The 15578-nt window shown below is 34.8% G+C and overlaps 1 protein-coding gene across 1 annotated transcript in view; it reads left to right on the plus strand.

Moving 5' to 3' along the window:
• Positions 1–15578, plus strand: part of DPYD (dihydropyrimidine dehydrogenase) — a 922445-nt gene that overhangs the window by 677529 nt on the left and 229338 nt on the right. Inside the window, 2 exon segments of the mRNA NM_174041.2 lie at positions 705–825; positions 1643–1762. Coding sequence (NP_776466.1) covers positions 705–825; positions 1643–1762 — 241 coding nt within the window.

Below are 15578 nucleotides of genomic sequence, written 5' to 3' on the forward strand. Positions count from 1 at the left end.
TTGCTTTTAAAAATGAGCGTTTGATATTTTGTTTCATTTTTGTCATTTTGATCAATTCTTTCAAGTAGATGAATGTTGAAAAGTACTGCAAAGATCTTAGTAACATTTACAGAAGTAAGCTAAAGTTACTGATCAGCTCGTGTATAACCTAAGGCTGAATTATCCCATATTAGCATATACTATATATCATAATTAGATCAACTAGGAAGTCACATATTTTCTTTTGAATATACTTCAACAAAACTAAGTCTTTTAATAATGAAAACAATAAGCTTCAGATTTCATATCATTCACCTGGGAGTCAGCTCTTCAAATATTTTTATAGGCTTAAACCAATGAGGTCGTTAGAAATTCTGTGATGTTTCTCAAACTTACCTCCCCAGAAGTCTATGCTTTATTTCTAATATTATTTAACTGCGAGTGGGAAACACTTTCCATTTGGTTCTTTGTAATTTTATTTTCCAAAGGCTCCCTTGAGGAATTTAACCTTTATGTGATGAATTTGCAGTTCACTTGAAGTGTGTTAACCTTCGTTCCCTAATGAGCCTAGGTGTAATACTGAGGAAGAATTTGAGAAATTTATCATGTAGCTCATTGTCAGGTTGGATTTGTCTTGCACATCTCCAGCTTTGCTGTTGTTTCAGTACACATTTTGATCACAATTCTTTAATTATTTTCTATATTTAACTGACCTATTTGAACAGGATCCAGAGCTGGTGCGGAACATCTGTCGCTGGGTTAGGCAAGCTGTTCGGATTCCTTTTTTTGCCAAGTTGACCCCAAATGTCACTGATATTGTAAGCATAGCCAGAGCTGCAAAGGAAGGTAAGAACCCAACTCACATCAGTTTGCCTCCTTATGTATTCTGGGCCTAAATTTCGTAGGCATAATGAAATGTATCTCATCTATCACTTTATGTGTACATCTCTGTTTAAACTTTAAGAAAGTTATTAAATTGAGCACTTGATCTCACAAATGTAATAGATCCATACCTATACTCAACCTAGTGGGTGGACTTCCAACTTTGGCCCAGGAATACAAGTATATCTATCATTTTTCCTAATAAGTACCTGCTTTACACACAAAGAATTAGAAAACAAAGCCACAGTCACAGCAGACCACTGCAAAATAAATGACCTCATAATGTAACAGTCCAGCAACAGCATTTGAACTTTTAATGAAATTTTTTTATAAGATAGCTGCTTCCACAGGTGAAATTTCTTATGATCTCCCTTTGTATTTGATGGACGCTAGTACACTGCCTTAAACATATGCTCAATAAATATCTTGAATACATCAATTGTACAATCAGTGCATGGTTTTACAAATCATATATGCTTGCATGCTATCCAATGGAATTTGCATCCTGATTTGTAAAGATATTGTAAATTACCTGGAAAATAACACTGAGTACAAAACACAACTCTGTATAATAATTGGAAAAATAAAGTGGTGATAATTAAAAATTCTTATGTCTAGCATTTTAAGCATAATTATGGGAATGAAATTAGTGGATACATTTGAGGAGAGGAAAAGCTGTCAAGAGAAAGTAGTGTGTGCATTTTCCTGGATTGTGTGGGTTTGAATGGGTTTTAACAATTGTTCCTTTAAGAGCTGCAGATGAATGCTGTGTTTTTCATAGGTGGGGCAAATGGTGTTACAGCTACCAACACTGTCTCAGGTCTCATGGGATTAAAAGCTGATGGCACACCCTGGCCAGCAGTGGGCCGTGAGAAGCGGACTACATACGGCGGAGTGTCCGGTAGGTGTTACCCTCTTCTTGCATTTCTGCTTCCTTGAGGATTGGTGAAAACTCAAGAGACCATGTTACCAGCAAGAATGCTGTGTCTTTTTTGATTCCAAATTTTTATAACTCACTGCTTGTCAAAATTCCTAATAGTTATGACAAATGGAACAGATCCATCAAGTGAGTGATGGCACAAGAAGAGAGAATACCAAGATAGGGCTTCACACAAATTCTGTTCTCTTGTGGTCTGTGCATTACTCAGGATTTCTCATTGTCACAGTTATCTCATTACTAATTAGTAAAAACTAATACAAAGGCCTTATAAGAAGAATATAAACACAGTGATTTTAATACCTTTTTCCATAGTCTGGGTTAGTTTCCACTCTTCCTAGAAGTTTGAAATCTTCATTCTTCAAAAATCTTACTTTCACAACTGTGAAATAAACCATTAAAACATTCCATTTCAAGATATTGCAGACCTCATACCTTCGCACACATTTTCTCATTATAAAACACTTGCATTTGAAACAGAAAGAGAAGTTTTAATCCCAAAGTCCCGTTCAGTGTCTTTGCTCTGTGCAGTCTGTTGCTGTGACAACATGAACTTGGTCATGCAAAGACGGTGCTGTGAGGTTCTTGACTGTACTGGTATGGGGATTAGTCTCCTTGGTGATAGAGACAGTGGTAAATATACATAACATAGCAGTGTCCCACTGTTCAAGAAAAGCTTTGCTGAATCAGACCAAAATGTGCTTTTGGAAGAGGCTGCATAGACACAAATAAAGCTCTCTCCATGCTGAGGTATTATGTTTTGAGAGCGTGAAGTGTGGCTATAAGCCATGCTTTTTTTTTTTTTTTTTTTAAGAGTATATTCTGCTTTTAATTGAATGCCATTCCCACAATGTCAGAAAGAGGAAGGCTGACGAGGAGCACCTGTTCAGGGTCCAGACAGAACTCCCTTTTATCAGGAGCTATCAAACAGGGCCTTAAATATTATTGTAATGCAGAGTAAGGTGGATCGAGTTAGCTTGTGTCTCAGAGAGTTGCGAGATTCCAGAGTTGGGCTGTAACGTGCCCTGTGTTTTCTGTCAGCCCATTTCAATTTTTCCAGCCTGCCATGTTGACAGCAAGAGAATAAAGGAGGTCACAGAGGGTACTGAACATTAAAAATTAATAAAAGAACTATTGCGGTAGTATTTTATATAAGTAACACCATTCACATTTTCTCATTTGAGCTGCAGTTTCTGAATATTCTCCCATAGTATAACTCAGTCTAACAAAATGATGGAATTACAGCATTAGAAAAAGTCTTTTGTGTTGCAGTCTTTTAAGCATACATACACTAGGAATTATAGTGGTACCTGCAAACAAGTTCAGCTATACCTCACAGCCTGTTAACATTTCCATAAAACTCTCTTTCTAAGATTTATAAACTCATGTATAAATATTCACTTCAGCTATAAACTCATCCAAGCCTGTGTGGAACTTCAATTTTAAATAACAAAGTGTCCCTAATATTTTTAAGGTTTTGTACCTCATTTCTAATAGGGTCTATATTCAGTCCTTTAACATTAAACAATTTGTTTTGAAAATAGACTCTCTCCATATTGACGGAATTAATAGTTTTTTCTCCTTTAAGGCAATGTTTGCTTTAATTCAAAGGTAATATAATCTGAAAAACAGTTTAAACTGGCAATGATAATATATTTTAGGATAGAAGTCAGTTCTATAACAAAGTACCTTCAGAATGAGTTGTAGTGAAACCTAGCCTAGCAAAATGTGTTGAATAATAATGGCTTCAAAGTTTAGGAATGATGAAAATATCAAAATGGCTAAATACCATTCCTAGTTTTATCAATTACTCTGTTTCGGTATAGAAAACCACACAAAATATGCCAGGTATTTTTACAAAATTAAAAAAAAAATTCCCACAGCTTATTTCCAGTGCTAATACTTACTCAAGTCTTGTCTCAGAACACTGGAATATCTACTTTTAGAAAAATTGCTGGAATCATAGGGGTTTTTTTGTCATTGTTGTTGTTGTTGGTTTTTTTTTTTTAAGGGAAAGCTGAAAAGAGTTCAGTTTTGGATAGCCACCTGAAATACAAAACATACTTTTTATTGCCGGGAAAGGATATTTTTCTCTTTCTATACCTTCTAGCTCTTGATCAGTTTTTGTTTTGTGTTTTTGTTTTTCCTCAGAATAAGATTCCTGTTATTTGAAATGGGGCTTTTGGTTTTGTTTCAGCAGGGAAATGCTGAGGAGCTTGGAGTAATGTACATGCTATAGGACAATATTCACATTTCAGTAATGTCCTTCCTTTAAGACACGTTAGCTGATAGGGGGCTAGCTTCAGAAATAGAACCTCAGCTAAGGAATTTCAGTTTCATTGTTTTAAATATGATTAGTCTGGATTCTAGAGTATTCTAAAGCAATGTTTCTCAAACTTTGGTTCCCAGCTTATGAGTGTATTATGGAATCAAGCTTAATGAACTGTAATCATTTGTTTTTTAATGAAATTGGATAGGAAAAATGTCCAAATGCTTTGCTCATGGGTGGGATAAGCAGTGGTTAAACATCTTTTTTAGTTATCCATGTAATGCATACATAGGTATATTTCAGTACCAGGTCATGATATAAAATGAATTTTTTTACTGTGGTTAATTCAAAAATTTTGGAAAGCTGCTGTTTTAGAGGGAGGTTTTTTTGTTAAATAGAAATGTCATTTTGCCTATAGAAGTCATTAAGTGAGGTAACTTCTACCTGTTGAAGTTTAAAATTTATATCAAGAGGGAGAGTAAGGACTTCATCCCAAGGTGTCGTCCTCAGCTTTGTTATTTTAGAAAATGCATTTGCCAAGTCATCTGTAGGTAATTGGAGTAGGGAGGATGGTCAGACATATGAACCAATTCATAGTAAGAATGATGTATAAACCTATATTTTACTTGTAGGAGAAATACCTGGTAAGATTCATGATAACAGTATGAGTCTATTAATGGTGATTTCATAATGAGAATAGTATCAAAAGAAATCTTGTTCAGTATTCATAAGGAATATTTTCATGAAACTAGGATGACTAATTAAGTTTTCCACCATACAAGTACTTCTGTCCAAATCACTGACTCTAAAGGATCAATATTCTCTACCTTTCTTTGAACAGTAGAGACCTCATACCCTGTTGTTACCACCCAATTTTCTTCATTCTAGAATCCGTGTGAAACACTTGTATCACTACAGAGTTGAGTAAATTACTGGATTTTCCTTTTTTCGAAGGGAGGGGAGAAAAATCTTTGCTCCTATTTGGTCAGAAGAAACACTAATCTCTTCAGGATTATTATTTATTAGCTCTGTCCTCAAGTTAATTATTCATTATTTTTCTTACTTTTAGTTTGTTTATTTTTTTTTATTTAGTTTCAAACTTTGACCTTTTTCTTGATCTTATCCCCAAATAATAAAGATATTTAAGCCCACTCCTAACTCAGTGATTACTATCACCTATATAAATGGTATTACACGTCTGTGGTATGATGTTTTCACATGAAATCATCTCTGTGGATAAGACCACACTTTTAGAGATGGTTAAAAATGAGTCCTATATGGCATAACTAAAGTTATGTCTTTCTTGCAACTGACTTCAGGAGGATAACCTTTATTCATTTATAACTGCATCAGGAGAAACAGTAATCAAGGAATGGGGTAAACTCATTTAAAGGAGTCTTGTTATTGATCCTTATTGTGTTTTAAAAGGTTCTTTTTTATCAGTGGGGAATGGGCATACTCCTTAGGTTTATTGTTATTCTGTTGCCCAGTACATGTTTCCTTTCTTTCACATGTAATCACATGCACATACATACCCACATATAGGGAAAAGTTCTGAAAGTTATCTGCAGAAGGCTCGATAAAATTTACTTTCTACAGGCTGAAAAATAAACCTGTACTTTTATTTGCTTGCTAACTTTATTTGTCAAAAAAGGGAAATTCTTGTTCTTAATTTCAAATTTTAGATGTTTGAAATTATTGAATCTGTATCAAGTTACTCAGTTAAAACAATAGAACACTATTATTATTCACTACTAATACTTTCAATCTTTATACTGATTTCTGAATAATTCATCAAAGATGGCTTTCAAGATTTGATTTATTTCCAGGAACCTAGATTTTTCTAGTCACATGAAGGATTACTACAGAGGTTAAATAATTTTGTATTTCTTAGCAAATGATAATGGTGTACTCCATAAATACTCTCACATTCTACAAATAAATGATGTGTGATTTGAAATCTTGCAGTGTGGGCTATTGGACATTGAAGGCTTATATTTACAAGCCTAAACGTGTGTGTGTGTGTGTTGTAAAACCAACATGGCATAGGAATTACCAATAAAAGAAGGTGCAGGTTAGAAATGTGCCATCAACTTATAACTCTGTGCCAATGTAGTGCTAGAAACGAGTACAAAGTGTATAGTTCAGCAAACTTGCTGGGATCGATGTAGTAGCTTAAAAAAGAATCTTAAGCATTGGCTCCACACTGCATATTTTATGTTTGTCTTTAGAATAGTTACTGAAAGGTTGTTGGGACTGTGCAATAGCCTAGCAGTATGTACTACTACCAGGCACTACATAAATACAGTCCAGTGTAACCTGCTCCAGTCATAAACGTAAACTTATTTTCTTGTATTTATTAGTAACTAAATTACACTAATTTATGTGTAAAATGGGGAAGACAACAAAACTTACACTAGATTGGAAACTCCAAAGTTTCAGTTTCATTTTCTTTTGAATAACTATTTTTATACGTGCAAGCAACTGAAAATTTTGGTAAGATTTCTTGACGTTCTTACACTATACGTTAGGATTATATCTTAAAATACAGTACTGGTATTTTTTTATAAGAAGTAGTTTTTAATGGGCTGGATTATTTTGTGTCAATCACATGATTACTGATGCATAAAATCCTTTCAGAAAAACACGCCTACTATGTCATAAAATCTCAGCTGTCTATTGTAACCATCTTTATCAATAAGAACTTAGCTGTTAATACTGAAATGTCTAAAATAGCCTGATAAAAATAATATTTAAATGAATAAAAACGTAGTGATAAATCATACCAAAAAGAATAATTAAAAGAACCTGTCACTTTATACTCATTTATTTCTTTTCTTTTTTTAGTATGTACCAACATAATGCAAAATAGTCTAGTCTGTTATTCACATATTTAAAAACATTCTTAGACTATCACAAGTTTGATCAAATTCTTAAAGCATTTGTTATAAAAATATATGTAGTATATTTACAGGATAGTCAAAAGTAGGCATATCAAATAAAGATGCTGAATTATAATTTTCTTTATAAATTATCAGCTTAGTTGAGAGAAGCTCACCATTAGAACTCTTCTCATTTAAATCATGCTTATTTGAATATATTCATGTACAGGTTGACAAAGAATCTCCTTTTGCATTATATTGCTTTTTCTGAAGCCAGAGTTTCTCACTGTTTGGCCTTCGTTGGTCTATGCAGGAGATCAGAGCCCTAATAATAGATTTTTGACAGTGAGCTCGCCTGCTACCTGCCCTACACAAATCCGCACTGCTCATGTTTGCTTCATGGCAACAAAGCAGACAGAAGGAAAATGCCAAGTGCTGAGTTTGAGGTACAGCCTTGGCTTGGCTTGACATTTCAGCAGAATAGCAGTTTATGAGATGCATAATTTTTCATCTGGGACTCAGCTGCCATATTCATAGATGCTTACAGCTCATGGACGGACTGGAGCTAGGGCAGAGGTTTAAAGCATAGATCAAGGTCTACGTTATTTCCTTAGGTATTTTAAAATAACTGCAGAGAAATGATAAAAATGAATACTGTTTAAGAGCCAACAAATTCTTGGGTATCTGGATATTATATTTGTTTTCTTTGTTCAAAATTAGGAAAATAATATCTGTTACCAGATCCTAAGAAAATATTTGATAGACTTTGTAAACTAAAGGACCCTTACAAGCATATTAAGAAAACTTACCTTTGCAGTGGTGGTAATGAATTATTAAATTTCTTTCCTCTGTGTGTGTTTTCATAATGACTTCAAGCTTGAAATTAATAAAAATGTTCTATTATGAAAGTAAAACTAGAGAGTATTGTGTCACTGTTTGAGCTTGAATTTAAATATTCACAGATTCATGCATATCTACTGTACTAAAAAATCGGTGTAGGTACACGTCAGCGACTATTTAATTTAGAGCTACACATCTCTGTAAGCTTCAGAAACAGTTCACCATGTCACAGTCTCATACAGAACAATGGAACAGTACATTGGATTAATTAAAGAAGCCTTGCAGAGAACTGAGTTCTCAGTATGTCAAGATTTCAGTTTTATGTTAAATATTTTCTAAAGGCCAGACCCTTAAATCTCAGGGGCTGTACCAAGCAGTGAGCTGTGAATTTAACCATAGGCTAACTGCTAATGATAAGGAAAAGAGTCCTAGTTGAGGCAGCTGTAATACAGTCATTGGATTAGGCTATCAATCACCCGGCTCCCTAAGGAAAAGTGGAAGACCAAACAGTGAAAAGGGAAATTAGGAAAGGAGGGCATGACTAGAATGAGATTCTTCGCCATCTTTATCCACGCGTTGGCTGAAATCCATAAGCATTGGTCTGAACTCTCCAGTAAACTCTGACTATACAGCTAATGCATTTATTCCTTTCATCTAGAGACCTATCAAAATGGTTCTCAGTAAAAGATCTTGAAAGCCTCTAGAAGCAAATACCTGATCACATAGTAGAAAATATATAGATTAACTCTTAATTGTTGGACTTAAGATTTGTATGTGTGATTCTTTTACGTACCAGCACTCATGTATGGCGATAAAGGAAATATTTCTATTTAGCTTCTAAACTGTAGCTAATTTTTACTTATGGAGTCATGTTGGTGAGGTAAGACTCCAGGAGATCAGTGCTTCTCAAACTTCAATGTGTGCCAGCACCTGGAGGACATATTAGAGTACAGATTACTGGAGGCTTCCTCTTGAATTTCTGATACATGAATCCTGAGCTAGAGAATATGCATTGAACAGTAGATGACATACAGTTAGTGTCACTGAGCATTTGGTTTGAATAACTTATTTCTAAAATAACCTAAAAGTCTTTAATCCATGATAAAATTAGAGACTCATGGTATCCTATAAATAAATGCAGAATCTCTACCCACAGTTAAGTATCTGAAACAAATTGTAGTTAATAGGGTCAGAAATAGTTCCTAGAAAACTTGTAGAACACAGTATTTGAGGTTTCACTATAGGAAAAATATCACCCCATTCCAGATTAAATGTTGAATGCAAACCACTGTTTATGCAAAGAGAATCCATTCTGAGTGCCACTAAAGACCATTTATGGATATTAGTAATCCTTTCAAGAGGAAACAGGTGTCAGAGGCAGACAAGGGTAAAATTAAGCTCACGACTGTGAAATACTATGTTTTCCTTTTAGATTTTGTATAGATACTAACATACTGAATAAGAACAGTTTTCTCCCAGGACAGGCTCTTAAATATCAATGAACCTAGTTATTTTCTCAGACTCTTAAAATATAGAAGACAACAGTATTGGTAGCCTCCTGTTCTCTCTTCACTTAGTTCTTTCCTGCCGTCCCCATACAATGGTATCCTCGTATCAGTGAAAGGGAGGGGGCACCAATGCTGTGGAGATAGTCTGTTCCAGTGCACAGTATCTCTGCTGTTCTCAGGATTACACTGTGCGCTGAGTCTCCCAGTCATGTTTATAGCCTGTTTGCCATAATGCTTATCAACCTTGGAAGCTACCTGCAATCTTCTTGGGTGAAGGAGTGTCCTGGTGTGCAACCTAGACAATTGTGTATCATGTGAATACCTGATAAGTTCCCAGAGGTCCTTAAGTATAGGGCATTGTGAACTCCTTGATGAGGCCTAGGCAGTATCTGATGCATTAAAGGTGCAGACTGCCAGGATGACACAGGAGTGATGGTATGGGAAGAGTTAAGGCTGAAATGGAGGAGGCAAAGGAATCTGGTCTGGTGGCTTAATTTCCTTTGCTGTGCTTTTACCAAAAGTCCAGCAGTTTGAACTAGCATTTTGATCAGTATTTCTGCATTCCTCAGCCCTGCTGCTGCTGCTGCTGCTAAGTCGCGTCAGTCGTGTCCGACTCTGTGTGACCCCATAGACGGCAGCCCACCAGGCTCCCCCGTCCCTGGGATTCTCCAGGCAAGAACACTGGAGTAGGTTGCCATTTACTTCTCCAATGCATGAAAGTGAAAAGTGAAAGTGAAGTTGCTCAGTTGTGTCTGACTCTTCGTGACCCCATGGACTTCAGCCTACCAGGCTCTTCCATCCATGGGATTTTCCAGGCAAGAGTACTGGAGTGGGGTGCCATCGCCTTCTCCGCTCCTCAGCCCTGGCTATTCAAAAAATTAGTAACAGCTGTGTGGAATATCAAGGCTTTTTAATAATATGATCTTTATGTGCCCAACACTGTATTAAACACTTCTAAGTGCATTCTTATTTAAATAACCCTATGAGGTGGCTGTTACTAGGCCCATTTTACAGTCTTAGAAGCTCAAACTTCAGATAGTTAAGTGACTTGCCAAAGTTTACTTAGCCAGGACATGTCAGATTCAAAGTAAGATCTGTCTCCAAAGATGAACTACTAGGCATTTTTATCAATGTTTTCATCCAAAATCTGCCACAATAAATCTGAATGGTATAAATATGGTATACTTATTAAATTCTAATAAGGTACAAATGTCACTTAGTAATCTAAAATTTATTCTATCTGGATTTGAAAGCCTGTGAACTTTGTGAAACCTGTGTCCCTTATTATCTGTATCACTTCATCTCCATATTGGAAAATTGAGTCTAATAGGTGAATTAGGAAAAAATCTTGAATTGAACAGACAACACCAAAAAAGACAGGAAGCATTCAGGCATTTTCTTAAAGTATAATCACACAGCATTTGCTTGAAATGAAACTGTCATCAATATAGCTACAAATAACCTTATTTGTTACTGACTTAGATAAACTGTATGAGGGCTTCATTCAGCTATGATGCTAAGAACAAACTTTGGGTGTCCTTCCTAATTCCTTCTTTGTAATCTTCAGTCAGTTACAAATGACCATGTATTCCTACAACTGTCTCACCTTCATTTTGGACAGATCCATCTTTTTCTACAGGAGCAGTACCATCTCCTCCATAATTTCAACTGAGCTTGCAAAAAGCACTATTAAGTAATTCAGAGATGTTTGTTTTTCATTAAATGGAGAGAGAGAAAAGGACATTTTGAAAATTATGAGGTGGGGAAGAAATTGGGCCAAAAAATCAATGCTAAGCCCTTTCTGAAAGGGAAAATGTAAGCTACATAATTTCTCACTTTCCCTGGTTTAAAACAAAAGAAGATAAACATAAAATAATAAGGTGAGACATTCTTAGTATACATTGGGCATGATATGATGTAAGAAATTTTAATCCCTGTTCATTAATTTTAAAGAAGTATATAGACATAAATCAAGAGTCCCAAGGAATGTGTCTTGAACATTTTGTTCATTTAGCAAAGCTCTTTAATGATTGACCTAATTGGATTATAAACTTCGTAAAAGCAGGGGCATTTGCTGTTTCTTTGTCATCTCCACCCAAACATAGGAAAGTTAGAGGCAGCTTTTAGACCTGCAAAAGAATCTGCCTGCAATGTAGGAGATGCGAGTTTGATCCCTGGGTCAGGAAGATCCCCTGGAGAAAGAAATGGCAATCCATTCCAATATTCTTGCCTGGGAAATTCCGTGAACAGAGGAGCCTGGCAGTCTACAGTCCACAGGGTCACAAAGAGTAGGACACAACTGAGTGACTAACACATTTCGCTTTTGACCTGCAAGAAACACTTTTTTTTTTTTTTTTTTAAGAAACGCCTTTTGAGTCCTAATTTTCAGCTGTGTTTAATGCAGAAAGTTTTGGAATTAGACTGCCTCTTAATCTCTGCCATCCATCTTGACTTGCTGGTGAGCTTTTGGTACCTAAGAAATTCTAGTAGACAATAGGCCATTTTACTATGCACCAGATACTAAAAGCTTTTCATATGTGATACCATTTAATCACTACAGCCTGCTCAAGTGGTCACAGGTAGTGACCTGTTTTACTGAAAAGGAAACTGAGGCACAGAAAGGCCAAGTAAATTCTGTAATGTCACACAGCTGATACCTAGGTATACTGGGATTTATGTTGTCCTACTCTTGATATTATGAATTTAACCATAAATTGTTCTGTGTTATAGCAGATTTCCTATTCCAGTTCATCCTGTATTAATTTACATTATTATGCTTTTGTAATGTTCTTAACATATTGTAGGCCGAAAATACACAGAGAACCACTTTTGTATTTCTTTAACAATAAAAAAAAAATTAGGCTGAAACTAACCTATAAATATACCACTAAGATTAATCACTGTTTTAAAAAAAATCCACAGTAATGACAGGTCACAATTATACTGTAAGTGGTCTAGTAAACCTCTCAGTATTCCTATTAACCTCTGTGCTTCATGCATTTCTCATATTAATATACTGAGAAATAACACAAAGAAACATATGTACTTTTCAAGGCAGATGCCAAAGGTTTAATGGATCAAATTATTTCTGTGCTGGGTTTTTATTCACTAGTTCCAAACATTTTTTCTCTTAATTTAGTGTTTAGTCCAATGTTAAAATGGAATTATAAATTTCTGTCTTAAATAGTGTAAAATAAAACATAGTAGAAATGAATTGGGCTAACAATAGTAGTTTGTGTAGTTGAACTGTCTTTTTGCCTTAGCTTTTCTAGCTTCCTAAATCTTCGTTTTAACAGCAAGTTTATACTTGATGGGGGTATGATAACTTTTTTGTAGAAATAGTGTGTGTGTTTGTGTGTGTACTTGCATGTGTATTCCTTGTCCATTATTCTAAATCATTTCCAAAAGAATTTTGTTTAGTTTTACCATTTTTATATAGGTTTATAACAGGGATCACCAACAGGTTTTATGTGATGTTGTCACCTAAGGGCTTTGTTAACTGTCATTTCCATCTCATTCAGTAGATCTGAGGTGAGGTCAGGAATACTTACTTTTCTCAACAAGAATCTTGGGAGATTCAGCACCTGTGATCTTCAGTCCTCATTTGGCAGGGTTGGGAGGGGATTTTAATGTGGGAACTGTCACCATCACAAGTTATCATAATTCATATAAAAATTTGAGATGTTTGTTTTAAGGAAAATGAAGTGAACCAATATATCTTTGATGGTTCAGTTTAGTCATTGATATTTCTAATAATAATTTATATTTTAAATGTGTAGACCTACAGATAGATTCTCCAAAATTCTCACTGAAACAGGAATGAAAAAATAAAGACTGACAAAAATTCAAAGGAGCAACATAACATTGAGTTAACTTAGCCAGATGTCACACATGTCAAACAATTTTTGCTAATTTTCTGTTTGTTGAACTTTACATAAAAGTATTAAATCTGGGGGATGGGATACATCTTTAGTGGCTCTTCTTTGTCACTCCTATAGGACTCCTGACCAGGTATTTCTGAGGATATGCATATGATTAAATGTATCAAAAGAGCTGTTTTTATGAGAATATTTTTGATAATTTTTCTGAGATTTTTCTAAACCAGGAATAGATAAAAACAGAGCCAAGAAGTACTTAGAACTTTTATACCTACTTTAAGGCAAGCAGAATTGCTGTTGTGTCAGTGCCATAAGATGGATTCTAGAATGAATGAAAACTTCATCTCTCTCTCTCTCTTTGAGGGGTGGCAAGGAGTAGCTGGAGGCAGTGCCTAATGCTTAAGAGCTCTAATCCTCATAAGCTAAGATCTTCAAGTAGAATTAGAAACTCCAAGACTCCTAGTATCTGTTCACTGGGAATTATGTAGTTTTACATATATTCCATCTGTAAAGAGTGTCAGAGATCAAGGCAAGGAAGAAAAGATAAAACTTTCCTACTTTAGTCTCACAGACTCCCATGGTCTGCTAGAGCCTACCAATTTACCTTTGAAATATGAACATCAGTGATGCATGTACCTTTAGTCCTGAAGAGGGGATTTGCCCAAACAAGCAGACAGAAAAAACAGGGACAATTTATTTATGTTGGATTGAGATGAGAAGATGCAGAATGGATAGGAAAATAATTAAGAAATGGAAAAATAGTAAAAAAGCGAAAATATAATAACACAAACAAAATACACACTGCTTTTATGACAGAGAAAAATAGACACCATGGAAATTCGAATCAGTGTTGTGAAGGGTAACCTTAGGAATCTCTCCCACATGTAGACAGACTAGAAAAAGAAGTCAAAATCATGAAAGAGAAGGTGATGGACATACAGACAACTGAAAACAGAATTCTTGCTGAGGTAGCAAGATGGGTGTGGGGCAGTAGGAAATTAGAGAAAAGACACCAATCACTATTATAAGCTTACTTTCTATATTTTAGTTTCTTTAATAGGCACTTTCCATTTGTTATTTCGTAATGAAAGGCATATATTTTTAAACTGTTAATAGCCTTTCCTAAATTGAAAAATAATTTAACTATAAAAGAATTCACCGATTACCAGAAAAATCTGTAAAGAGACTTACCTAGCACATTCTACAAAATATTTTGAATTATAAGGGTAGATGGATAGAATTAGGCTAACACTGGATATGGTCTCAGCAACGCGAAATAGCAGAAGAAAATGGAGTGGCACATATTAGAAGAAAGGGTAATCAAATATCCAAGTTGATATTAATAGGCAAAGATTCTCATATATTCAAGGGCTCAGAAAATATATCATTCTTTAAAAATATTATTGAAGACATATGTACTAAATAACTGAGTGATCAATTACAAAAGTGGCTTTCAAATTATGGTTTCTGGACCAGCAGCAAGCATCACCTGGGAACTTATTAGAAGCACAGACTTTTCAGGGTAAACCCCAAGACTTACTAAATCAGAAATTCTGAAGTGTAGCACCCAGCAGTCTGTTTTAACAAGCCCTCCAGGTGATTCTGATGCACACTAAAGTATGAGAACCATTAAATTAAATTATGAATCTAAGAATTAGAAGGGTGTTGCATAAATGTTAAGCTCTTAAAATATTAACCAAATATGTAGGCCTAAATAGCTATTGCAAATTGAGTTTTAAAATTAAATACCTATGTCAAAACTTAATCCTGAAAATTAAGCCACAAATATCAGCAAAATTTTAAAAGGAAATAAATTAGATCTAAATTCAAGATTATTTTAACAAAGAATAATTTATGATAAATAAAGCTGTTGGTGAAAATTCCAGTATTCAAACTTCTTATCCTAAATTGGAGATTTGGGGTGTTTTTTTTTGTTTTTTTTTTTTGCTTCACTTTGATAATTTTATAAAGGTTAAACAAGTCTTTGAAAAACTTAAGGGTAATTATTATGAAATAGTGAAATTTTAAAAGGACATATACTATAAAATGCCTAGGAATAAATCTAAGTAGGTAAAAGATCTGTACTCAGAAAACTATAAGACACAAATGAAACTGAAGACAACACAAAAATGGAAGGATATACCATGCTCATGGATTAGAAGAATTAATACTGTTAAGATGGCCATACTACCCACAGTAATCTGCAGATTCAGTGTAGCCACTATCAAAATACCAAGGGCATTTAGACACATTCCACAAAAGTTTTACTGGCATATTATGTTTATGATCTGCTACTACTCGGTGAGTGCTTTTCAGGTGGCCCAATATTAAAGAATACAACTACCAGTGAAAGAGATGCAAGAGACACAGTTTTGATCCCTGTATTGGGAAGATCACCTGAAT

This window comes from Bos taurus, chromosome 3 (genome assembly GCF_002263795.3).
Source record: "Bos taurus isolate L1 Dominette 01449 registration number 42190680 breed Hereford chromosome 3, ARS-UCD2.0, whole genome shotgun sequence".
NCBI lineage: Eukaryota > Metazoa > Chordata > Mammalia > Artiodactyla > Bovidae > Bos > Bos taurus.